This window comes from Coloeus monedula, assembly GCF_965178545.1.
Source record: "Coloeus monedula genome assembly, chromosome: 8".
Taxonomy (NCBI): domain Eukaryota; kingdom Metazoa; phylum Chordata; class Aves; order Passeriformes; family Corvidae; genus Coloeus; species Coloeus monedula.
Window position 1 is genome coordinate 34,945,674 of NC_138788.1, and position 27,137 is coordinate 34,972,810.

Below are 27,137 nucleotides of genomic sequence, written 5' to 3' on the forward strand. Positions count from 1 at the left end.
ATCTGATACGTGATGAAATGAGGAAATATTCCTCTTAAAACACACATTTTACCACCACCACCTCCACAGCGCACACCAGGCAGCGATGACTTTACCCTAATTAGCAAGGTAACACTAACTGGAGTTCCTACCACTTACTTCCAGCCACAGTGTGCCAGGAGGCTCCATTGACAGTGCCATCCTCCTTCTGGAAGTCCTCAGTGTGGCAGGCCCTCCTCCTGGCATCCGTCATCAGCCGGTGCGTGGAGGCGTAGGAATACGCCAGCCAGCGGAACACGTGGTCATCCGGGGTGGGGGTGTAATCCTGGGTTTTCCACATGGATCTCACCATGTCATAGGGATAGGCCACCACCAGCTCTCCCCCCTGCAAGTTGCCACCCAGCACGAAAGGGATTTTTTCCATCCAGGCTATGATTGCCCGTGTCTCCACTGCCACCTGGGAGAAAAAGAAAAAGCGGCTTTGATTCAGCCTGGGAATCTGATATAATGCTGTTTCAGAGGGAGGCCAGGCTCAGGAGTCCTGCTGGGAGTTCCTGAGCATGAGGAGCCAGCAGAAGGCATGTGGGCAAGGAGAAGGCCTTCTTTAAATTATGGTGCGTGTTGGCCATCCTTGGGAGGTCACAGACATCCCTTAAGAACTAACAAAACCTTCATGTCAGTAATTTATGGAATGGGAACATCTATGTCGAGTGAGGCCAAGAGCAGGAACTAACAGAGATGTCAGGTGGTGACACTGCTCCCCCTCTTTTTGTTTCCAAAATAAGGGATTTTAAACATAGAAGTAATGGCCATAAATTAAAATACAAGAAGTTTCACCTCAACATGAGGATGAACTCTTCCATGAGGGTAGCAGAGCGTTGGAACAGCTGCACAGGGAGGTCGTGGAGTCTCCCTGTCTGGAAAAATTCCAAACCCACCTGGATGTGTTCCTGTGTCACCTGATCCATGTGACCTTGCCTTGGCAAGGGGTTGGACTGGATGATCTCCAGAGGCCCCTTTAAACTGTAGCTATTCCTTGATTGTGTGATTCTAAACTACTAAAACTGCCCCAGTGAAGCTGCTATTAATAGCTGCTATTGTATTTAAAAGGTCAGGCCAAAAAAAGTTAAATTTCTGGCACGATGATCCAATAAACCACTTCAGCACAAGCCACTGCACTGGTTTTGCATATGCCTGATCTGTTGCCGTGTTTTTCGAGATAAGAATATATTTCAAATAAGAGCAAGTAAGAAAACCCCAGAAGAAATCTGTGAGTGAGTTATCAAAGATCTCATCTACACCACAAAACCAGGGAGAAGCCTGATCCACATGGCTGAGCTCATGGAGAGCTTCTCCTTGCCTACCTTGCTGCCTAAATTTCGCTATTGAGTCCTGCAGGTTTTTGCAATAGCTGAGGGAAAAGAAAACCCTCTAGGAAAGAGTTTCTTCCTCAAGATCTGCCTCTAAAACCTTGGGGGAAAATGGTCCTTTTGTGGTGCATTTTTATTTCCACTGACATACAGGGTACTAGTGACAGGCAGTTTAGGTCAGGTATGGAACGTTATCCCCAGGTTATTCATTTCTTGAGAAATGTAACTCTCACTCTCCCAACACATCCCAGCCTTTGTGTCCCCTCTCCCAGCCTTACTCACAGTGGCATTTTCAGACAGGTACCAGTCAGGGATCGGGATGTGATGGTTCGGAACTTTTCTTTTACTCTTCTTCTGATCTTCTGACTCCCAGAGCAGAGAGTTTAAGTCAGGGAAGTTATTGTTGATGTCAATGCCATCCTGAGTCCATCGTCCTAAAGACCAGCCCCCCAATTCTGAACCCTTGGATTAAAAACAAAAAAAAAAAAAAAAAAGAAAAAGAAAGAAAATTAAAATTAATATTCATTCAGAGTAGAAAAACCTGTGAGCCCCTGCAGAGTGTGCAGAGTGTTTGGGAATGTACCAGAGATAATTTTATACATAGAAATGAAAGATGAATTATTTAATTAACTGAAATAAATATAACTGGCACTTTTAAAAAAAAATTTGTATGAAATTTTGAATGAGGTGAAGGAAAACCCATGAAAATTTACTTGAGGTTAGCCAAAATATGTCTCTCAATGGAGACAGCACACATCCCCTCCCATGACTATGATTCTGACTTTTCTGTTCCAGTCTTCTGCAGACTTTTCTGGAAGGTTTTCCGGTGCATTTGACCAGCCCCTACAATTTTTCCTGGTGTCTGTCTTTATCCAGACTGAATTATTACGATGCCCAACACACTGTGCTCTCCTTAAAGGCACACTATTAAATTTCAGCTGCGGAGGAATGCAAATTTTCACGTGCTGAGCTTGGTTTCTCGTGAGAAACAGACTGTACGAATTTTCCATTTTCCATAATGGTGTTCCCATCACTCTGTACACCTCAGGATGGTTTGTTCTGGCAGACATTGTGACCCTTCTTTCCATGTTCATTCTCCTGTTAGCCAACATCACATAAAATTCTGTTTCTTTCGGCTTTTCCCTGAGTTGTTTCAGTGGTTTGTGTCTACTTTGATGTGCTCATCTTTTCATTTTTAAATTTTGATCGCTTGTAAAATGTGGGCTTTGAAGAAAATAATGACAAGAGGGGCATTTTTGACTCATCTCCTGGAATGAAAAGAATTCCTTGATGTGTTCATAATCCTATTACCGCTTTATAAGCCTTGTCATATCCATCGGGGTTCACCGAGGGCAGCAGGTGGATCCTCGTGTCCTGAATGAGGTGCACAATGCGTGGGTTCCCAGCCAGGTACTCCTGGCACATGAACTGCATCAGCAGAAGGATTAGCTCTCGCCCAAGCACTTCATTCCCATGAGCTCCTGCAATGTAGTGGAATTCTGGCTCCCCTGTGGAAAAACCACGGAGCAGAGTTGTAGTCAGAGCAGCAAATCAAATCTCTATCAGATGGCATTGGTGCCAGTCAGCAACATCCTACTTAAGGAGTGTTGGAGAAATGTCTTAACTGCACAGAGGAGAGGTGAAAATGTCACTTTGGAGAAATAAATTGCTTTCTGTTTCTATTTTAGAACAGGCTTTTGTATCTGTGATATCCAAAGCCATTGTGTAAAACCTCCAAAACCCATTTTTGATTAAACATATTTTTAATTATACTCTCAATTTGGGCACATTAGAGGTAGATTTTAACTGTTCTGATAGTCTCAAATCACATGAAGAAGCCATTGCTAGCAGCTCTTTGGGGCAGAAAAGAGCTTTCCTAACAACCAATTTAAACGTATATAAACATGAATATCAGGATAGTCATGGATACATCAAAGCACAAAATTCCTTTTTTTCCAGCAGCTGTCCCAGGCACTATGATAGTGAGAAACACCAAAGACTCAATGAGTTTCTATGTTGAAGGATTGTATCATGGTAAGAAATTGAACCCCAGCCCTCACAAACGAAAAGTTATTTGGAGGTTTGGCCTATCCCTGCTTGCAATGCATTCACCCCACATGAAAAAGGTAAATTTCTATCCAAAGCTACATCAATCCCCACAACTAAAAACCATCCCCCAGCACTAAAATTCACTTTTATTTTATTAGCGTAAAGAATGATCATTAAAAAATTGATCCCACATTCAAAACCTCTTCTAATTGTGCTCACCCTCCTCTTCCCAATTTAGAAATGCAGCACTGAGGTTCCTCCCACATACATTTGAAATCTTTGCTGCCCTGAACATAATTCCATCAGTGATAATTAGTGCAGACACAGAGAAAGGGGAGGGGGAAAAAAGCCAAATCCCAACACCCTTCCACAGATTTAGTTAAGACTAAAATCCTAACCAACTTCGTGTTCTCCTGGGTTGTCAGAAATCTCGACAGCATACAGCTTCAGTCCTTGGTTGCTTTTTCCAATATTGTAAATTCTTGTGATGTTTGGGCACATTTTATTCACAGTTTTCATCAGCTGCCAACAAAAAAAAAAGAGACATATTTAGACAATGCAGCATCAAAATAGACCCACTATGAACTGCTTCATTCTAAATAGGATATGGCATAAACACTTCATTTGCTTCTCTGATTATTTCTTAGTTGTAAAGTTTTATGTTTAGTTCATGAATTTATAGCTCTGCTATCACATTTTTAAAACATTATGCAATGGAGAGTAATTAAAATAATGGAGAGTAATTAAAACAACCACACTTTGTGATGTACTGTAGGTAAGGGACTTGTGACCCAGGGTGTCAGTGCACAGAAATGCATTTATTTTGCAGATTGCCACGTTCCCTCCAATAGAAATTTTATTTTTTTTCACTCTGCCAGCAAGTAGAGACATTGTATTAAAAGCAGTTCTATTTTAGCCAAAGGCTAAAACTGTACTGTATAAATAATGTTACTGACCCAGACCTGGGTTTACTAATTTCTCTCCTCGCATCTTCTTCAGATTGAAGGAAACTCAGCTGGCTGATATTTCCCTGCATCCGTGCAGCTCCACAAGCTGAGAAATGGGGAATGTGGGCCTGTTGTCTCAGAGCTGTCTCTGAGACCCAGCGCAGAATCTTCTGCCTCTGAAACTTCCACGGAGCAGAAGCTTTCCTGACGTGCCTGGCACTCCAGTGCTCGCAGGATACCAAGAACATCAATTTAGAAGAGTGGTTGAAAGTATGGAAATGCCCATTAATAGTGAGAAAAATGCCCAGAACCAAGTTCAAAGTATATTACATTCAGTGGAAATGTTTGCTTTGGCCTCGGTAAACTCCTCACTCTCTCTCTAATTGCAAACATGTGATCATTTTCTGAGTCAAAGAACTTTTCCTGCATTAGAGCCTCAGTAGTAAGCTTTACTGGGACTCTTTTGGTAACACGTAATGCAGTGGAGGTAATTGTTTATGGAAATGCAATGCTGAAAATGCACATATTTCGTATTTGATCTTCTCATACCCATTTCCTAGAAATGGCACAATATTTCACCTGCGATCTGGGTTTGTTGTCTCAAAGACAAGGTTGTACTCAAATGTCCAAATCAAAACATGTACCAGTGCCCTATGACACATGGATACATAGAAATATAGACATAGAAACCAGCACATGATAAATATTTTGGCCTGTAAACCAATCCTGACTTCTGCACACAAGATACAGCGGGTGGTCCCATTGACTGGAAGAAGAATATTGAATGCTCTTTTACAAGGAGAAAACTGGAGCCATAAATTTCATCTTCCTAACCAGAGAGTTCTATTAAAATAACCTGACACTGAGAAAATCCCTCCATCTCACAAATACTTGATTTATTGCAATGTAATTTAATGCTTCCAAAACCTGGCCCAGAGAACACCATTTCCTCCTCCTTCAGTATTTATAATAAATCACTTCAAAGAACAGCATTTTTCTGAGATGGCTAGTGGTGAAGTAGCTATGAAAAGTGACAATAGTGTATATTTCTGGGGGTTGGGAACTTTTTTGGTTGTTATTTTTGATTATGTTGTTTGCTTGTTTGTTTTTAATAAGAAGTTGTCTCTGGCAGTTATTATTCCATTTTGCACAGAAGTTTTGAGAATAGTTTTAGGAATATAAGACTTGTTGCAATGCAACCTACAATATTCTGCCCACCAGCAATTAAAATCCAATGAGCTCCAAACAAATTAATTATTTTGACACAGAGGAAAACAGAAATTGGGAGAGCACACAGTTCACTTCTCTCAGCCACTGTCACAGATTTTCCACTTGTATGAAGAGTGCAAAAACACTCTGGTTTAAAGCTGTGGGGGTTTTTTTCCCCAAGATATTTCTAACCTGACCAACTTGTCTTTCTGCAATGACAACATAAATACATTTTATTTTATTGTTCTTGACAGTAATTATGCCAATTGAGTTCCTACTCATCTAATCTTTGTGCTAAGAAATATGGGCCATGAAATCTCTACCAAAATAAATGTGTGACTCAGTACGCAATTGCTCAATAAAAACCAGTGGTGATTCATGCAGTATAAATACACTGAAAATCCAGCACACAGCAAGTGATTCACACAGATCAAGTCCAAACATATTATCTTTATATTTGAAGAGAAAGCAGGCAGAAATATTTCTTCAGGATAACACACACTTGTGTCTGTGGTGATATGAAGCAAGATTAAAAACAATAACAAAGCCAAGAACAAGGCTGGCTGTGTGAAGTTAAAAGAAACAAGATTAACAAGCCTGGTAGAGTTAAAATTATATTAACAGGCGGTTTTTTTCTGGTGTTTTTGGTGAAGTTTTGCTAATTTTCACAACTGTGAATATGGAATTGGACTCTAGAGTTTATTCTGATTATCCAAACCCACTGAAATAATTGAGAAAACTGATGGCTAAACCAGAGTCAAATCTAGAAGGAGAAACCACTGTGTCATTCACCACTCAATTACACATGGAAGAAAAAGAGTGGCACCTTATATGAAAATACTCCCTCTGTCATGTAGTGTCACATTTTTCAGGTTAGTTTATGTACAAATCAAGACTTTGGGATTTTATTTGACTGTTGCTTTTAGTCGACTAAAACAGGGAAAATATTTTAAAACATATTGCAGACAGAGTTTAATAATATTTTCAAGAGCTGGAATTCAGATTCCACAGGGCTGAAAAGCCTGCACCCATCCGCCCTCCATCACACACCAGCCTCTGCCTACCTGCCTCATTTCCTTGTAGTTGTGATGCTTAAAGTCCAGATTATCAGTGGTTGTCATTTCATTTCTTCTGTGGTAATAATTATTTGGATCTGAGAAAAGAAATAGAAGAGTTTTCACCTGCTTAGGAATTTCAAATGTGGAGGTGCTTTGGCACAATGCATGTAAGGAACGTGGAAATCTGAATCTCACAGTCCCGTGTGTACTTAAAACAGATTTTCTATAAGCAAAACTCAAAACCCAACTGATTTTAAATATTTCTAATCACTGCACAAATCAATTCATACAGATCCAAACAAAAGCAAGGAGGAGGCATCAGCTTTCCAGACAGCTCCTCTGCACAAAAAACTCAACTTCAACAGAAAATCAGAAGGGCAGCCTTAAGCTGCAGAGGAGGGAAAAAGTCATTGGGAAATGATGAGTCAGATGCAAGTTAAAAGAGTAGGAGAAAAATCAAATTAGAGGAAAAAGCCACAGTAAATATCCTGTGTCCACTTGATTAATTTACTATTGCAAGGAATTTTAGCTTTCCTGATGAGTATTTTCCAAGCCTATGCGCTGCTTGTGAAACATGGAAAGGAACAACTGTGCATAGTAAACATTCCCAATTATCTTCCAAAGCAGTTCTTGTGCAAGTCAGAGGCCTTTGTCGCTTAAAAATTTACTTATTCACTTATTTATGGCTATTATTTATAATTTGTGCATTTTGAAGCACCAAAGGAGGATATGTGGTTAGAAAAGAATCTTTTGCCTCCTTGGCATTCCAGGCCCTTCACCTGGAAATAAAAACCAGGCCAAGACTCTGATGGCTCAGCTTTGAAGTTCCTGATAAATGTGCTCCTAGCCTAATCTATTTTGATTTCTTTTCAGAGACAAACAAGTCTAGTTGGAAAACATCGGACACATTCCTTAAGTGGCCACATCTGGGATGTCTGGAATTTTGAGTAATCATTTGTCAAGCCAGTGGCTGTCAGGCTTCCATGAAAAATTGTTTGCCTTCACACAAAATCATCTTCATTGGTTTAAAATTATTGGGGGGAAAGTGAAATATGAAAAAGTCTAAGTATCATCCTGTCTCATTGCAACACAAAAAGACATGGTCTCAGGAGAAGGAAAATGGTTTTAAACAGTATCACCTGCCAGTTGTGCCTTTTTTGGGGGGAAAAAAGAATAATTCTGAGTCAGACGAGCACGTAGGCACCATCCCACAGCAACAAACCCTTAATGAAGTTATGGAAAACCCATAACACTGCAAAATACTTTACAACATTTTCAAGTTTCATATTTCTGACATTAAACCCACTAAATATTCCCATAAAATTCTAACTTTTTGGGGGGGGTCTTTTGCACTATTTAAGTTATTTATGTAATGAAACATGCAAGTTCCATTAAGCTTCACAGTAACAGGACCCATCCTTTTTTCCACTTCCATTTCCTAATCTACAGTAGAGATGTTGGAAGGTCACATGAAGGCTGCTCTACAAATACAACTGAAAAATGTCAAAAAAAAATCTTGTCTCATCAAAACCCATGCTAATTTGTAGAAATTGTTCATTAATATACTAATGGATGAGAAATGGAAATCATAAAAAAACCCCCCACATCTTCTCAAAAGAGACAATGCGTTTAATGCCCCACAGAATGTCTTCATAATTGAAAAAATATCCCCACATTGTAAAAATATAAAAATAAACATCATAAAACTGCCAGGATGTTGAAGGTTTTCTCTATCACCACAAGCCAAAATATACAGCAACTGATTTTTTTTTTCCCTGATACTTTAATCCCATTCCTGTCAAAGCCTGGCTCTTTTTCCATACATCAAACACTAATATCATGGGAATAGCTGTGAATGCTGTAGAGCTGGTGGAAACTTAAAAAAATTGTGCAGTGAGAATGATTGTATCTCTGGCCCTTCCTCAACAACAGAGCTCAATTTGACAGTTCCCTAGGGAATTAACACTCATATTTTGCCAGGCTCTGCTGTAGCCTGCTTGGATCACTGGATTTCTGCTGCAACACGAATATAGATTAGAACATTAAAAGCTAAAATGTAGAAAGGCAAACAAGGCTTGTGCACAGCTGGATGGATCCACTTTAGCAAAAAAATTTTTTTGATAAAAGAGAGAATAAGAGATTGAGAAACTCAAACCACAGAAGGGATATAATAGAAATATACTGATTTATTCGCAGAAATTGCACAGAAAGTCTCTTTTTCTTCCAAGGAGAAAAGATCGTGCAGAACTGTGGCACTCACATTTATACAGAGGGATATATCAATAATAATCTGTAGTTACACCACTGGTAGAAGTGATGAAGTTTGCTGGTAGATGCACCTTGTTCCCTTCACCCTTCTATTCTTTGTAAGGATGGACAAGTGACTAAAGCTGTTAAATCATAGGTTCATAGGGCCACAGAACAGCCTGGTTTGGAAGGGACCTCAAAGTCCATCAAGTGCCACCCCTGCCACGGGCAGGGACACCTTCCACTGTCCCAGGCTGCTCCAAGCCCCATCCAACCTGGCCTTGGGCACTGCCAGGGATCCAGGGGCAGCCACAGCTCCTCTGGGCACCCTGTGCCAGGGCTCCACCACCCTCACAGGGAAGAATTTCTTCCCAAAATCCCATCCATCCCTGCCCTCTGGCAATGGGAAGCCATTCCCCCCTGTCCTGTCACTCCAGGCCCTTGTCCAAAGTCTCTTTCCTTCTTTCTTGTCGGCTCCTTCAGGTACTGGAAGGTCACAATTACATCACCCCAAAGGCTTCTCCTCTCCAGGCTGAACAATCTCAATTCTCCCAGCCTTTCCTCATGGCAGAGCTGCTCCATCCCTCTGATCATCTCTGAGGCCTCCTCTGGATTTTCTCCAGCAGCTCCTTGTCCTTCCTGTGCTGGGGATCCCAGGGCTGGATGCAGAACTCCAAGTAGGTTAATGCCCAACTACTTTGCAGCATGAGGGCTCTGAAAACTGCCCATAAAAAAGTTCCAGAAAGGATCAGTTGCTCGGCAGTTGATGAATAAAAGGGGATTTTCACTTATTACAGCTCTACAGCACCTCAGCCAGTGGAGCCCTGATGCTTCCAGTGGGTTTCAGCTTCTCAGAAGTGGTGCTCCAAATGCAGGACATAATGAAGGCAATGCGAGTGATTGAGAGAAGCTTTTGATAGAAAGAATGTTCTGATCCAAATCCTTTAGACTGCCTTGAAACCTCAACGTGCTATTTTGCAAATGACTGATTTTTTTTAATTTCCGTGTAATTTAAGTGAATTTGACTTGTCTTCACTAAATTGAACATCTCACAGACAGCACATGTGCAATCTTGAAATAAATCTGCTGGCAGCCACATCAGGTGATCCTAAGTTTTTTTCCACATGATCTATTTCATGGCAGCCTTGTGAGCATTAACATCACACATGAAATCAGCAATGAAATAATTGTTTTCAACTATAAATTGATTAATTTCTCCTTTTACTCTCAGAAGTAGTTTGCTGGATTTAGAAGTGCTGTTTACACGACCATTTATAATGAAAGATATTTGCAGAAAGCCACATTTTTATCAAAAAATGAACACAAGTCTAGACTTGACCAGCTAGCCTGGCACTAAGAGAGAAGCAATAAAAATAAGACTGAAGCCACTGCAACACACAGTACTCCATTACAGAGTTGTTAAAGTTCATTTTTTATCTTGGGTTCAAAGTAATGGCATAATCATGGTACCAGTGATAGTTTTCTATATAAGAACTATTAAAAATTAAATTTCATCACAAATTTATTCCATTAAAATAATTGCCTCATGCCTTGAATACTCTACAATATAAATAAATGCATGAAGAACTCAACCAATTTTCTCTCTCCCATCTCTGGGTACTTTTGATCATATGCAATTTCTTTTTGACCTTCCTTAGGTTTGGGAAAGAAAAGGCAAGGAAAGCACATCCATCCCTCTGAGGCAATTGCAAAAGATTGTGTGTGTCAGTCTCCATCTGTGTAAATACCCAGCATTTTTGGAAAGCAGAGAGGGAATTAAATACTTGTGGTTTTTGTCCTCTTTTTGCCCAGTGAGACATGGCAGCACTGATTGTTGCTATAGGTAGGATTTTCTGGTGTTTTTCCTCCGGGGAGAAGTGTCCTTCCCTTGGTGAAGTAGCAAATCCCTTCTGTTGCCCAAATGACAGCACTGTCACAGCTGGATGACACAGGGGGTTTTTTATTTTATTACAGCTACTGTAACAGTCTAGAAAAGGTTGTTTGTCCAAATTAGTCTATGGCACAACAAAAATGTACGTTATGGATAAGCGATAAGCATTTCACTGATAAAAATTACAATTATCTTACATAATACTGAGTAGACAAGCAGTGACTTCTCTGTTCCAATTGTCCAAATAGTGTTTTCTCATGATTTATCTGATTTTTGGTGCATCCACCATGTGCAGCAGGTTTTATGGAGAGAGCCCTGCCCACAGGAATGGGTTCTAGCTGTCTTTAACCATTTCCATCTCATTCTGACAGTGCTAACCTCTCCTAGAATATTAATATCTTAGTAAGGTTTTTTCTTTATCTTTTATCCTTTCTCCTTATTCCTTTATTACCCTCCCTCGTGAGCCTGCTTGATGGAAAGCTGATACAGAGCACAGACTGAATGCAAATGGTTTAATATATTCAGGGACTAATAAAGACATAAACCTTAAAATTACAAGTCTAGAAGACATGAAAAGGAATTAATGCTCCTGAAAATTGGGTTTCTTTCCTCTCACCCTCCTTTAGCTGTTGGGGTATTTTCCCACAGGTATTTCCCTGTGTCTCTGGGCTTTGGAAAGGCTAGAGGTGAGTGAACTAACAGAGCTCCACTTCCTGATTTTGGAGAATTTAGGAAAATTGGTCATTTTTATGGAAAAAGAAGTGGTCAGAAAAGAAGAGCCTTTGATTTCCAGTCCCACAGTCAAGACAAAGTGTTAGAGCAGCACAAAGCCACTGCTCCCACAGCCAAACCAACCGGATATTTAAGTTGGAATGAGCAAAATGGCACCAGTAAGTGGTGAGGAATCCACTTAGAGGGAGCTGAAAAAAAAAAAAGCCCCATCCTGCAGGAAGAAAACGTGCATGGAAAGGCTTCTGGAACCTGAGGAACAGCTTTGTTCCGGGCGCCTTGCGTGCGAGGAACAAAATGAGCAAGGAGAAAGAAATGCCAGCTCTTTCTGAGCTAAAAAGATGGGTCAGCACTTATCAAAACCTATTAGTTCTTCAGTCCAATTACATTTTGAATGAACACACCCCACTCCCATTGTGTTTCTCAATGAATGATTCTGGTATTTTCTTTCAGGAATATACTGAATCAGCCACTGCGGGCAATTAACTCAATAAATGACTAGCAGGAGGACACACTGATGCTGCTTCCATGCGAATCCAAGATCTGTGAAAAGCTGGAAGAGCACTCAGCAGGACAGTGGTGAAAGTACTGATGTGTTCCCAGCTTCACCCACTGACACAGCCCCGTGAAGCTGAAGGGTAACCAATGCCAACACTGCCAAGCAGAATTTGGCCCTGGATGGGTGCAAATCCAGTAAGAATCCAGAGTAAAAAACTGCTGCACTTAACAAAAATCACCTTTCCAAATCCTGCCATGTTTGCTTTTTCCTGTTTAGATGCAGTTTTAGGGAACAGAAAGGGATCATGAGGATTTCCCTACAAATTACCCTACAAAACAGTTTGGGTGCCATCTCTGTCATTCCCTGGAGCCCTCTGTGTGTGTCCTGTGTGCCAGTAAAAAGTCATGGTGCTGAAGAAAGGTTCCTTTCCCTTCAGCCTCGCACCCTGGTTTATAGAGAGTGGATCCTCTGCAAACCCACAGGAATTTGGGATAAATCACTGCTGAGAGTTCCTTCAAGAGCTGAGGGGAAATATTGTCTGTGGAACTGCCCATCACAATGGCAAACAAGCAACCCACAGAGGTGCAGTGTTCTAAACCCACAGCTAAAAGAAATCAGAATCCTCCCAAAAACAGGGAAGTTCACATGCACAGGGCACCTTTGGTCACTGCCATCAAGTCCAGGATGCATTTTTTACCCACTGACAGCAGTTATCTACATGCTGCTAAATTTCAGTGCTTCTGGATAACACAACTACAGACTGAATTTTATGACAATACTTGCCCCACACTTCTCTTTGGCAGAGAATTATCCCTTCCATGCCCCAAAAAGTTTGTTGGTTTTTTTTTTTTTTTTTCCTGAGTGTTTAAACATCCAAAGGACAAAAATAAGCTATGACTGCTTGGCATGTGAAGACCCTACATGACCAGAGGAACTGGAGGCAGCAAGTTCTGAACAGAGGCAGGAACAATTAAAGCACCAATGGAAAGGCAGTTTTTTCTGTCTCTAGTATTTCTTAAAACACTATTCATAGACTCTGGCAAAAAAATCCCCATGGTGCCAGAATCTGAGATCAAAAACAACCAAAAAAAGCAGATGAGAGGTGTGGAGTGAGTAGTGAGCAACTTAGAAAAGATTTGAGAAAAGAGGTTTTTTTCAACATTTATGTACATGTACACACAGAAACGAAGACATTAACCCCCCACAAGACTATTCACAATGTGCTTAGCAGAATCATGGCTTTGCCAGAATTTGCAGTATTGAAGGATTTTGGTTTGGTTTTTTTTTAGTAGCCTTGCATAACATAGGACAATTTCCCTTCACTTTGGACTTACCAGGGATGATGCTGGATTTAATATGCTGAAATATCCTAGAAATTCCTTTCACCCCCTACTCCCCTCCTTCCTCCCTGAAAGCTAAGTATGAGTTCAGCAAAAGGATTTGCCTTCAAAATATTTCAGAGAAGTCCTATGGCCTATATAGTGAAGAAAAAATAAAAAAATTAAAAATCAGGTTATGTAATTGTAATTTCTTGCCTTAGAAGCTTGAGACATCTGCAACCAGCTTTCCCAATACATAATCCTATTGCCTCCATTGTACGTGTGCACTCAGGAAGATTTGTTGCACTGCATTTAAGCCCAAACAACAAAGAAAATCTTGTTAGATCATCCACGCAATCTTGTTTTATTAATAAAGGCACTTACAGATACTATGGCTTGCAGATCAAAAGTTATCCTGTCTGTTAGCTTGGGCAGATATTTCTGTTTCTTTTTGCGTGACTCTACTCACTAAAGAGAAATTTTATACCAAAAGCAAAGCTATCCAAAGGAAATGAAATTTTTGAGTCTTGGCACAGCAGCCATGCCAACAGCAATTGATAAAGGCTCTTACCTGGCAAGGGGCAGCCCAGGATTTCCAGCCTCAGGCAGATGCTGCCCTCTTCGAACCAGGAGCGGGGGTTGATGCGGATGTAACGCGCCACCAGCGGCACCGGCAGCATGTTCAGCACTGGGATCTCCTTCTCACTGTTCCCTTCGAAAATCTGGGCAGGCCAAACACGGGGAAGAGGCAACATCAGTGCTTCAAAATGTCTCTTAGCAGTTCTGGTAATGTCTTGGGGTGACCTTATGATGTGTATCCCATATCGCTGCCTATGCCAGAAATTAATTCCTGTGCCTTTCTATGCCTTTTAACTGAGCCTGAGAGGGGGGAGAAAAAACTGAGCAAAACTTTTTCAAAGCAGTTTGCAGCTTGTTCAAGGTCACACAGAGCTAGAGACTTTTTTTGTGGCAGGAGAGCGGGAGGGAAGGGAAGCACCCAGCTTGCTTTTCTTCCCAGCCAGCTTTTGGCAGTTTTTTTTTTTCCTCAGCTCTTTTTCCTCCAGAGAGTTGAACTTATGTTTTCCTGGGACTTCATTTTTTCCTTTTCTCTCTGCTGGACTGTTTCAACATCAGAATATATTGGGAGGACTTTCTACTGAGGCCGTGGCACTGGAGGTGGGCCCACCACCCCGTCCCAGCTCCAAGGAGGGGGAGAGAGATCTACAAAAGGACTCTGAATTTTCCCAGGTTTCTCTCAGCAGAGCGAGAGGTTTTATCATTTAGCATCATTATCCCTTTTCCTGTGTGTTTGTTAAATAAATAGTTTTTATCTCTTTCACTTTCCTTCGAGGAAAATTCTTTTTTTTCCCTAACCTGGTGGGGGAGGGATGGTTGTAGCCTGCCTTCTCTCAGAGGATGTGTTTCTAAATTTGGCCAAATCGGAACAGATAATAAAAATATAAAATCACCTTCCAGGTCCAGGCTGATGGTGGCTCAGGCCAGAACTGCTCTTTGATGAGTGCTGTTCCCCCTGGACAATTCTGTGTCCATTTCTGTACCTTGGGATTTGCTCTTAAAATCAATGGGACCACTGAGAAATGCTGCCTTTAAGTCGTACACTGAGTAATCTGTGGCCAGTCCCTGCTTTCCTACCTCTGCTCTTCTTCATAAAACATGTTTCATTCTACTCACCACATCTCCAGACTCGTTTCTGACAGCAGTCCACGCGTGGCTGTCATTGCTCACCAGCACTCTGTAAGAGGTCACCCAGTTACTCCTTGAAAAAGACAGAGAATAAGTAAGTTACTTTTCATAACTTAGAATGACTGCACACTATTTAACATAATCAAGCTTATAAAGCTGCTAGCAGTGGAAATCCCATTTGGCAAAGTCATGCCAATCTGGATTCAACAGAAAATTCAAAAAGCCTAGCAAATAGGAGCAAAATCCCAGTGAGATAATATTCTGGGATTCCAGGAGGTGAGAGACTTGCTGCTCTCCTCTCCTTTTATATGCAGAGTTTGGGATAAATGGCTTATCTAGAACAGATTTATGCAGTGTTCAAAGACCATCTTTTCAGCTGCAGAGCATTTATTAGTTCTGCTATTATTATTATCAGAGAAGATAGGAAAAAAGTAATAAATCCTCAAGGATGAGACATCTGTGGATTTCAACCAGCAAAATTTCCATTTCTTTCAATAGAAGAATAACTGGAGCCTGCAGTTATTCTTGTATTTATTAGCAAGAGATAGGGACAGTGAGATAATTGATCACAGGACTATTGCACTCCTACAACATCCTGATCAATCCCCAATAGCTGATTTTTCTAATGTTATCTGATTTACAGCAAAATCCCCTTTCATCTAAAAAAGCCAAATACTTCAGTTATGCCTTGTGTGCATCCATCTAAAGAAGAGTAGGAGGAGATGTGTAATTCTGCTTCCTATATCCTGGACTTAAAGCCATGGAGTTTCACCCTGCTTGGGCATTAGCCATGGAAATGTGTGTGCAGGCCTGGGCAAGGCTGGAGAAGGTAATGCCCACCTCTCCTCTCAGATTTGTTACTCAGGAAGAGCAGTGGTGATTTGTTTTTTCCCCTAACACCTGGTCAGGCAGGCACTGGGAGGAGAGTTGTGGCTTGGAGGAACGTTTGTACCGTGAAGTCAGTCCAGGATGATTAAATTCCATATTTATGGATATAAACTGACCATGTGCAACCAGCAGGGCTCTAGAGCTGCCCTTCTTCAGCACAGGTTCTTGGCTAAGCTACATTCCCATGGCTGGGAGTCAAATCAGGGCAAGGAAAGCTCTCAGCACTGGAGAGAAGAGCAGGCACCTTTGGGGCAGGTATTGGAGAAGCATCAGAGTGTAAATATTGGATATCAGGAGCACCTGGAAGGACAGACACACCTAAAAACTTCTCCTTGTACTGCTCCTGTACAAATACAACTTCAGTTTGTTTGGTTTTTTCTTTTAAAATGAACTAAATCAATAACCTAAACTCAAATAATTTAATAATTCTAGCAAACTACCTCTGAGCACACACACACATCAAACCCACTGTGCCTGTGTTTGAAGGGACAAACCAGCCTTTATGTGCTCACTAAAGAGAGTCAGGCTTCTAATGAAGACCGAAAAGGGACAAGGATGGAACAAGAGTAAAGCCATCAGCTCCAGTTCACCAAGCCTTGTACAAAACAGACAATAGAGTTTTGGGATTTTTTTTTTACACACCTATAAAGAAAGATGAGGTAAATATTTAGAAGGATTTGGAAAATCACTTCAGGATGTTCCATACTAATGCCCCCAAAAGTAAAAAAAATTAAGATTTTGGAACAAACCAAAAAAAGTCTGAACAAACCCAGCTCTGTTTTAGACACTAAACCAGTCCTTTGCAGCTCTTTCACCAGCCCCCTTCAGTGAATAGATTTTGCCATTCATGTTAGATTAAATGGAAAAATCTTGACTATTGCCAAGCAGACCGAACTTTTTGTTATCGTAGTGAAAAGAAGGGTACATCTATCACTTGTAATGCACACAACTTCAGTATTTGGTAAACAACTGTAACAAGTTAGCAGCACTCTGAAAATCCTAATTGTCAGCCTTTCAGTGGAAGGGCTCCTGGGGTAGGAGATTTACTGGAGAGCTGAGAAGTGCCGTGCTGGCATCTCTAGAATTTGGCTGTAAAATGATGAATGACACACAACAAAATAAACAGTGACTTCAGCATGCTGGATAAGTTTCTACTGACTCTTGCAAAGAATTTTGTTTTCTTCCCTCAGCTTCTCTGTATTCTTAAGTCGAAGAAAGGCAGATTTACTTCTGGCAAAGAAAGGAGCTGACAAAAAAGAAGGAGAGGGACTTTGGACAAGGACATGGAGTGCCAGGACAAGGGTGATGAAAGAAAGTAGTTTTGGATCAGATATTGGGAAGAAATTCTCCCCTGTGAGGGTGCTGAGGCCCTGGCACAGGGTGCCCAGAGAAGCTGGGGCTGCCCCTGGATCCCTGGCAGTGTCCAAGGCCGGGTTGGACAGGGTTTAGAGCAACCTGGGACAGTGGAAGGTGTTCCCTACCCATGGCAGGGTGGGACTGGATGGACTTTAAGGTCCCTTCCAACACAAACCTGTCTATGGTTCTATAAAATGGCCAACAGCAAAACTCCAAAAAGAGGAAAATAGCTTTTTCTGAATTACTAGAAACAGGAAAGCTTAAGAGCAAAAGTCCTGGGTTTGAAGGAGAGAGCTGGTGGCAGTGTACATATTCAATGAACACAAAATTATATTGGGGGTTTTACTGGGTTTATTTGCTTGCTTGTTTTGTTGGGGTTTTTGTGTGGCCTTTGCACGGTTGGTTTTTTTTGCTATTCTTGGCCATCTCTCAAAATTAGGCTAAATGGCCAGAAGAGGCAATGCCACAAACCAAATAACATCATTGCTTCTGAAGTACTACAGAACTTTCTTCACTTCAACTGCACAGATCAGATTAGGAGGACAAACACAACACATCCATACTCACTGCCCAACATCTGCCAAAGAAATTCAAACAGAGTACTAAAGTCACATAAAACCACAACAACAGTGGACAGACTGTAACAGACTTTTGTAAGAAAATCATGCTACATATAGGAGGTTTTAAAAGAACATGCTCGCTTTACTGGCATGAGAAAACATTGCTGTCACAGTAACATTTCTAAGCTGGGACTTTTATTTAAAATATTTTGATTTTCTCACTCCCTACCATTACAAAAGTTCAAACTTCTCCCAAAGGAAAACATAAACAAGTAGTCCTGCACATTTTCCATCTTGAGCAGCAGCAAGTAACGTGCTTTGGAGAGGCAGAATGCAATTAAAATCCCAATGGACTGCATCCAGTCTTGGCAGGATAGAAGGACCTCAGAGGGTCATGGATGAGGTAAATCAGTGCAATGTAGGAAGGTACACACCATACACTATTAACTCTGTCTGCTTGTAAGGAAGAAGCAGCATAAAAATGTCACAGGGGACCAGATCCTTCTCCCACTGGCGCTACCATGCGAAGCTGCCTCCAGGGGCTGAAATCCTTCCCCTTTTTTTTCCTCAATGCCATAAAACCCTAGATTTTGATACTATTGAGAAGGCTGCTGCAAATTCAGATTCCCCTGAGGAATGGCACCTTCTGCCTAAAATCCCACTGGGGTAGGGGAACTCTGTGTGTGTTCTTGTGGTCAGAGGATCTGGAAATAAACTAGCAAAGCCTCATGCTCAGGGCTTCTGACCAAGCATCATCAGATCCCAGACACTTCTACAGCTCCAGACCAGCAGAAGAACATCCAGCTCGCTAAATCTCCCTGAGAGCTGCAGTTTTCCCACCCGTGTGTGGCACAGGAGGGCTGCTAACCCCAGGAAGCCGCTGGGTGTGTTGCCCATGCTCCAGCCTGTCTGCAGCAGGAACAGCACTTCCCAGAATCGAGGAGCTCCATACACACGTGGCATATTCGTGTAGGCACAGAAATTTGAGGCTTTTTTGTGGCAGTGCATCAGAGGAGCACGACAGCTGAAGCAAAGCCTTGTGCCAGAAGAAGTATTGGGGAATTCTGTCTGTGTGATTACCTGGTGACACCAAGATCCATCTCCTCGGGTTTGGGATTTGCAGACAGGGATTTCTGTCACATCCAATCTTTTTGGGGCCCATCAGCACTGAACAATAAAGCTGTCTAAGAAAGGCTGAAAGAAAGCTGTAATGTTTTCCAAGACTCAGGATGTCCCTGCTGTTGTTCTAGAGAAGCTTCTCTGGTTTCACTCTATAAAATCTCCCAGGACCTACCACTGCACTCCTGGGAGAAAATACAGATATTTGTTGGGTTTATAGAGATGAGGAGACAGAGTTGCAGGGAAGTCTTAGGCCAGAATTCAGAAAAGAGTGCGTTAATTTTCAAGCTTTCTTGGCAGAGGGCAAGGCCGTACAGAAGCCATTGCGTGACAATTCACGAGTGTTTGAGGTTACCCCCAGTTCATCACCCTCTGTCACAAAGTGCCACTTCTGCCTCACAAGCTTCCTCAATGCTGGGAAAAGATCACGAGGCACAGATTTGACACTGGTCCTTTGGATTCCGGTGCATCCCAGTAATAATCCCTTTTAAAATTTATGCCAGCCATATCTTTTCAGAAGCAGCCTATCTGAAAAATCTCAGTATCCATTGCCAACATTAATCAATTCCTTTCAGAGACAGTAAATGCAAAAATCAAAATATAATTCAAATTCACTTAATGTGGTGGATTTTTGAATTATTACTAATTACTTGGTTTTTATCATGTAATGCACTGGCTTTAGACAAAGCTTATCTGAACACCTTCAGTGTCAAATGCAGTCTCTTGTGATGCATGGAAGTGTCCTGCTTTTCCATTTGCATCCGAAAAGAAAAGCTGAGGGATTGAACAACTTGCCCAGAGACTCAGAGAGCAAACCTGAATGAAAGCAGAGAATTAAAAGCAGATCTCCTACAGCCTTGGCAGGTTCCTGTCCCAACAATCAGCTTTTCCTTATCTAACCACAGCATCAGGCTACTGAGCAAAGGCAAAACGAGCATGACAGCACCAGAACAACAAAACATCTTCCAGCCTTGCCTTCACTGATACAATTTCCTGACTTTTCTTTCTGTGTGTTGGACACGAGGCTGAATCCCAGCTCAGCAGAACACACAGCGAGTGCTGAATGGGAAGCATGGAGGGATGCCAGGCTTTTTCCTGCCCAGGCTCCAGCAGGCAGTGGGTCAGCTGAGAACTGGGGCTGTTTGGGTTTATTCTGTTTGAGCAGCACCTGCTGCTTGTAATATTTTAAGGCCAAGCTTCTCTGTCATGGAAGGCTAAACAAGCAACAAGTGAAATAAATCTGACACTTTGATCCTCGTCTCTGAGGATGCTTTTCCACATCTAGGAAACCCCATGTGATTTGAGGTAAACAAGGAAGGTTGGCAGGTGCTGGTGAGCACAAGCTCAAGCCCACAGTGGCAGAGATGGGCCACAAAGAAGATTGAAGGGATGAAGCAGCTCTCCTGTCTGGAAAGGCTGAGAGAATTGGGGTCGTTCAGCCTGGAGAAGGCTCTGGATTGACCTTAGAGCTCCTTTCAGTGCCTAAAGAGGCTCCAAGAGAGCTGAAGAGGGACTTTGGACAACGTCATGGAGTTCCAGGACAAGGGGGAATGGCTTTCCACAGCCAGAGGGCAGGGATGGATGGGATATTGGGAAAGAACTCTTCCCTGGGAGGGTGCTGAGGCCCTGGAACAGGGTGCCCAGAGCAGCTGTGGCTGCCCCTGGATCCCTGGCAGTGCCCAAGGCCAGGTTGGACAGGGCTTGGAGCACCCTGGGATAGTGGAAGGTGTCCCTGCCCATGGCAGGGGGATTGGAACTGGGTGACTTTTAATGTCCCTTCTAACCTGAACTCTTCCATGGTTCTCTGACATTCTAGGGATGAGACCAGCAAACACCAGCAGAGCTCACATGATCATCAACTACAACAGACCTGGCTCCAGCTAAGCATTTTATTCTTCTGCTGTCAGGCTAACCTGATTTATCTGCAATACAAACCCCTAAAATTAATATAAAATAGAACCAGCCAGGCAAATAAATGTGTGCCCAGCAATAATATACAAATTGACAAGCCAAAATACTTGAAATAGCAAAATCTCTATACCAAAACCATGCTGGACAAGCCCTATACTAAATGGTACTCATGGAACAAAATCAGCATGCTGGCAATTAAATGGGTTTCTACTTGAAAAATTAATTTTTACCTTCATGCAATTAAATGTAAAACCATTAATATTAATATTCTATAAATATTCTATAATAATATTTATGCTGATAAAATTTTAAATCACCCACTGCCAAACAGCTTCCAAACAAGCCAAGTCAAAGAATTGCCAGGCAAACCACAGGTATCCCAGCAAGTTTTGCAAACTAATTAAAATAAATATGATTTAGGAGATGAAGATTGACCAGCCAGCAAGGGTAGTTTTTTAATAATTGAAATCTTTGAATGTTTAATTTTTAAAATTGCTTCTAGCTGACTTAAATGAATGTACTGCTGTGAAATCCATCTCTTTGGAGGCCCTATGAAGAAAAGCTCAGGGCCAGAATTTCACTTGCATGAAATGAATTCAGCACTGATTTTTCAAAGCTTTACTCAATAAACAGGAGTTGGGGTTGCAAATACCTTTCCAACCCAACATCTGCAACTTACAGACAGGTTTTTACAAGAATTTTATGTCTTTTTAGAAGATCTGGTGCCAGCTGTGGGTGTTTGTTTTTGCTGTTGTACATTCAGCCTGTAATGCCTGAAGGTGCCAGGGTCAGAGACATCCTCTGCCCCAAACATTTTGGTCTTAACACCCATCATTTTGGGCCACTCTTTGCAACGAGATCTGCATGAGTTTGAAATTCTTCCTACACCAGATCCTCTGTATCTGCTGGACACAACCAAGCTGTGATGCCTTTTCTTCTGAACCTCCTATTGGGGCATTTTGAATTGTTCGGGGGTTTTTGTGCCTATCCCACCCTTGCAAACACCTCATGTATTTGAGGAGAAAAATCCCGACTTTATAGGCACTGCCTCACTACATGAATGTGAAAATAAAGGAAAAACAAAAGCCCTGAGAGTAACCAGCAAACAAACACGGCTGTTTGTGTCCACAGCTGAGGTCTCACTGCTCCCAAGCCCACAGAGACATGGCCGAGTGCCACTCGGTGCGTGTGGAAGGGACGCTGGCTTGGCAAGGCCACCAGAGGAGGGACAAGGAGCCTGGTGTCCCCAACGTGACCCCCACACAACCATTCTCATTGCTACAAGTCATCACGCACGCACGTGGCAAATACACAACTCCAGGCTGTGATGAGTAAGTGTGAGTAATCTGCTGCAGCAGATGCCTACATTCATTTGAAGTCGCCTTTTCCAAAAGGCTTCGGCTCTTTTGGTTTCAAGTCCCTTCTGTGGAGGTTAAAAAGATTTTCTTCCACTTGTGAGCATCCCCAATGAGTCTCACTGTGCAGGAAGGTTCTGTCCACTCCTCAGCACCCTTGGAGAGCGCAGAGAGAGCAGGAAGGAGCTGTCCCTGGGGGCTGCAGTGACCTGCTCCCTCCCAGTGAGTCACCGAGGCTTGGGCAAAGGATCCCTGTGACAAATCAGACCCACAACAGAGCAGCATCAGCCCTGACATTTTTGTCAAACAAACTTGTGAAAGCACAGAAGTGTCTCTGGGTGTACTGTCAGCACCCCACCCACACAGGATCACCCCAGCTGGTCACTGAGGCAGCTCCCCTGTGCCACGGGGGGGTGGGGAGTGCTCATCAGCGGTGACCAATGCTGTGACAAAATCCTGGGCAGGGGACAAGAACTGAGCTGGAAAATCAACAGGGCACAGGGGTTGAACTTAAACAGATGGAGAGCACTGGAGGGGCAGCTGCCAAAGGCTGGCTCATGAAAGCCCCTGAGAAGGATCCACCGAGCCACAGACAACAGAAATTACAACTTCTTAAATAAACCAATCATAAACATTAGTATAACATGTAACTGCTGACATTATTATATCAAGGGAGCTTTTTCTGCACTGAGTTCAGGTTGTTTTATAACTCCCATCAATACACTTGACATGATTTCTATGGATTTGGAACAATTCACTCCATGAGGCTGACTTTGGGAAAGTTGTAATAATCTCTGCAGTCCTGTCACCCAGTCAGGGCAAGTAACAGTTAGCACTGATTTAATGCACCAGAACAACTCAAGTCTGCACACAGCAGCTGCTTGTTTTGTTACAGGATTTGGGTAGAACATCGAGACATATCCACTGAACTTGTTGAAGTTGCACCAGGGTGCGTTTTCACAGCCTTTGCGTGGGGACAGGTGGAACTGCTCCAAAAATCAGTGCCAAGTTTGTCTGTTGTACTTGTGAGCTGGGCAGGGTTTAGGGTTTATTCTTCTCTGCTCTCACAAGCATCATTGCACTGCTGAATTTGGAGCTTTCATGTGTGCAGTGCAAATTTCTGTTTTTTTAGATTGTAGTAACAGCTCAAATACCTGTAAATATCCACTCCACTTTCCCAAATGCTACCACAGTGTCACAGGAAGGATTATCACTGCTCTGTCTCCTGTTATTGTCAGAATACTAAAGATGCTCATGTGATTCTCTCTTCAGGAAGCCAATGTTACTGCTGAGACCATGACCTTAGTACCAGGAATAGCTGCTAGGACCCTGGCAGTGTTATTTAATGGTTGGACTTGATGATCTTAGAGGCCTTTTCCAGCCTTGAGGATTCTGTCACTCTGGTTTTCACTGCCTTGCAAGCAAGGAAATTACCCCCTTGCCATACAGACTGTCTAAAAACAAATCTCATCTTCTGAGAAACTGCTGGTGAGTACAGCAATAAGTTGAAATGTGGGGCAACACATTAATTTTGTCACTAAAGGAAGAGCAGAATGCTGTACCACCGAAATTAAAAGCAAGCAAGCAGATTGCACTGACCTAAATTTATCCTCAGCTGTATCTCTGGAAGGCACCCAGCTTGTTACAGACCTACAATTCCCTCAGGACAGTTTGTCAAAAGGGATGCTGGGGCATCTTGAAGAGCTACACTGCACACAGGGAAGGCCGACGTCAAGGGTGTGTTGCAAAAAATTGCAAAATTAGTCCCCTATTCAGTCACAACAATCTTATCTTTAGCAAAACCATGAAGAGACACAAAATCCAATCTGCTCAGTATTTGTTACTTGTTATCCCTACAGAGCAGCAGAGGGAAATCAAACAAGTGACAGAGTAGGGAGGGTGCAGTGGTGTCTACACCAGCTCTAGTTGAAAATGTTTCTTCAGCATGAATCAAAATAAGTGACCAGCTTAAAAGTGTGTCAATTTAGAGCCAGGAAATACATGGAAATCATTCCTTCCAGCCAGCAACACCATGATGTGGTGTCTCCTCAAACCTTTGAAGAGCTATCGTAATTTTACAGGACACAGGGACTAATCTCTACCCAAATCAGACTTGAAAAATTAAGAAGTTCCCCCTCCTTTTTTTCCTTAAAGACAGATATGTTGCATAAAAATAAAAAAATCTTCAATATTTTCATGAAGATGAAAGGTCTTAAAGAGAACATACTTGAAAGTAAATCTATTCTGATTTTTTCCTAAGAACTTCAGAATTTTGTTTTGGAATTCCAGCTTTCTGCACGGATTGTTTCCTCCATGCTTTTTCTTGTTGTTGTCGCTTTGTCATTCCATGGCACTCATGGTAGTTCACAATTTACCACGACCAAAAGGTTAATTTTTAGAAAATGCATCATCACAAATACATCTTGCTCACTGCAACATTCCATCCTCCCCTGAAAACCAAAACATCCTCTGCATTCACACAGCCCGAAGCTTTAAATTACTGTCAGCACACACTGACTCTATTTTGACATGTGGGTTTTCTCTCGATACAAAAAGATGATGCTGAATTATCAGAAGAGAGTTGGGTTTGTGGGAAACAAGTTTCTTCTGTTTTTTTAGATTCTTCCCAAACTGCTAAGAGTGATTAATATTTTCTTTCCCTCTGTCAAGAGAGTGCATATTTTAAACTACCACATCATTGCTTTAAGTAAGTGGCACAATTCCACAGTGATGCATCCAGTGTCCCACTCTACAGCCTTGAACAGTTGTTTAAAGAAATCTGGTTCCTAAAACTGGAAGATGTATTGGCAGCAATAGGAAAAATTGCATATATTATTTCTCCCCCAAAGCAACTGATATTCTGCCCACTTTCAAGGCACTGGATTTTATTCCTATTAACCAGCACTTGTGGCACTCCTGACTTTTGCATGTCTTCAGTGTGAAAATCAAAAAGAACTCCTGGTTCTTGCAGCTGGGCTCCACTTTTTCGGTGAAATTCATCATCTGCTGATCTTCTGGATGAGCTAAGCAGATTTGCCCATTTATGGTGGCAAAAGAGCACTTTTCCATGATTTCAGGTTTCCCAGGAATGACTGAGGTGCCTGAACACCAACAGCCCCTGAGCCCACGTGCTTGCTTTGACTGGTAAAAGGAAGGACTCCTCAAATCCAGGATTTTTTGTTCAAAGCCTATTTTTGCTTGTTACAGGCATAAAAAAAAAAAAAAAAAAAAAAAAAAAAGAGCAGAAAGATTTGGTTCCATGTGACCATCACAGAATTCACAGCCAGGCAGTTGGAGCAAAAAAATTGACTCAGAAGTGCTTTTGCTTAAAAAGGAAATGATTAAACAATCCAAGTATTCATTACAAACCAGGCTCAGTTTCCTTCTCTCTGGTTGGGTCATCTGTGTTTTCAAGAGCTGTTTCTGCAACTCGGCCTCTTCCTCCTCAAGGCTCTCCTGTCTCAAGCCTGGGCTGGGCGAGAGGAGCCACAATCCACCAGAGGAGACAGATGGGGAATAGCAGGAGAGGAAGGACTGAGGAGAAGCAGCTCCTGCCAGCACACAAGAAGTGGCAACCTCAAGCATTTTTGTGCTCTTTGCATTGTGTGAAGTGTAACCTTCGGTCCATCATTGCACACAAAGCCCCAAAAAACCACCCGATAAGTAAAGCTGGATGTGAGCAGATCGTGTCTGGTTGAAGTGGTCACAAATAAAACCATGCTCCAGGTGCCAGAGCTGCTCCAAAGGAGGAAAAGGATGGGTCTAGCACCAGTAAAAGAGCTCTGGCTGTGGCATTGCACACAGGAGAGCAAAGCCAGGCTGCTGAGAACTCAGGTGTTGCAGCCTTGCAGTGAAGGGCACAGCTGTTTGATGCAGGATTCAGCAGGGTGTCCCTGCCTGCCCTGCCTTGGCGTTTTAAATGTCCTCATTAATTCAGCAGCAGGAAACTACAGGGAGCAGGGCAGGTACAAATCTGATGTAGGCAGATCTTCCAGTGAAGTACATGTTTTCATTTGTTAGAGAGTCTTGTTCAATAAAAAGAGTTGATTTACTGGTTCCTTACCCCTATGACATAATGTGAGCAGAGCATGTATCCCAGAGTCATGGAATCATGGAATGGTTTGGGTTGGAAGGGACATTAAAGATCACCTTCCACTATCCCAGGTTGGTCCAAGCCCTGTCCAGCCTGGCCTTGGACATTTCCAGGGATCCAGGGGCAGCCACAGCTTCTCTGGGCACCCTGTGCCAGGGCCTGCCCACCCTCCCAAGGAACAATTCCTTCCCAATATCTAATATAAGCCTGCCCTGCTTCAGTGCCTTGATTTTTTATTTTTAAAATATAAAGCTGGGAAAGTCTCCAAGGCTTTGGACTAAATAAAAATCTTACCTTGGCTCCCCTGCTTGGCAGGCTTTCACTTTTAATACAACACAGATCAGAGAGGTGTTTTTTTGGCTCTCCAACCTACAATAAGATTATTCTCCAACGTATGTTTCCATCAGTCTGAAAGCACTCTCATCTTGTCACACAGCCTCATAAAGCTGGGAAGGTGCCTCAGGTAACAGAAGGGTATCTTTTGGTACAAACTTTCATATCACAAACAATTCTTTTTGATACCATCACAGTCAGCAGCTGAGGGCAAGGCAAGGAAGCCGATGAGTCTCCTTTGTTTTCTGAGCAAAGCAGGCACAAAGGAACCTGCCCACCCCAAAACAAGTCCTACCCCACTCTTTTTCTGTCCCTTACTGGGAGTATTTCTCCCCACTCCCCTGGTCCTTCCATGGGACACAGTTCAGTCCTACAGGACCTGGTTTTTGGTAAACATTAACCTGCCCTGCAGTGCAGTTGGTCCAGTTGAAACCACCTTTGCTCCTATCAGGCAGAAATGGGCCTGTTTTTCCTCAAATTTGAGTAGCAATCCCGAAGGAGCCTGGACCTACTCTGCCAGC

General features: G+C 42.3%; 1 protein-coding gene across 1 annotated transcript in view; it reads right to left on the reverse strand.

Moving 5' to 3' along the window:
* Window positions 1-27,137, reverse strand: part of CPXM2 (carboxypeptidase X, M14 family member 2) — a gene marked incomplete at both ends in the record, with an annotated part of 65,477 nt that overhangs the window by 8,742 nt on the left and 29,598 nt on the right. The window contains 7 exons of the mRNA XM_082286368.1: window positions 139-436; window positions 1,632-1,811; window positions 2,661-2,857; window positions 3,797-3,920; window positions 6,619-6,707; window positions 13,869-14,019; window positions 14,990-15,074. Coding sequence (XP_082142494.1) covers window positions 139-436; window positions 1,632-1,811; window positions 2,661-2,857; window positions 3,797-3,920; window positions 6,619-6,707; window positions 13,869-14,019; window positions 14,990-15,074 — 1,124 coding nt within the window. The remainder of the gene's footprint in view (window positions 1-138; window positions 437-1,631; window positions 1,812-2,660; window positions 2,858-3,796; window positions 3,921-6,618; window positions 6,708-13,868; window positions 14,020-14,989; window positions 15,075-27,137) is intronic.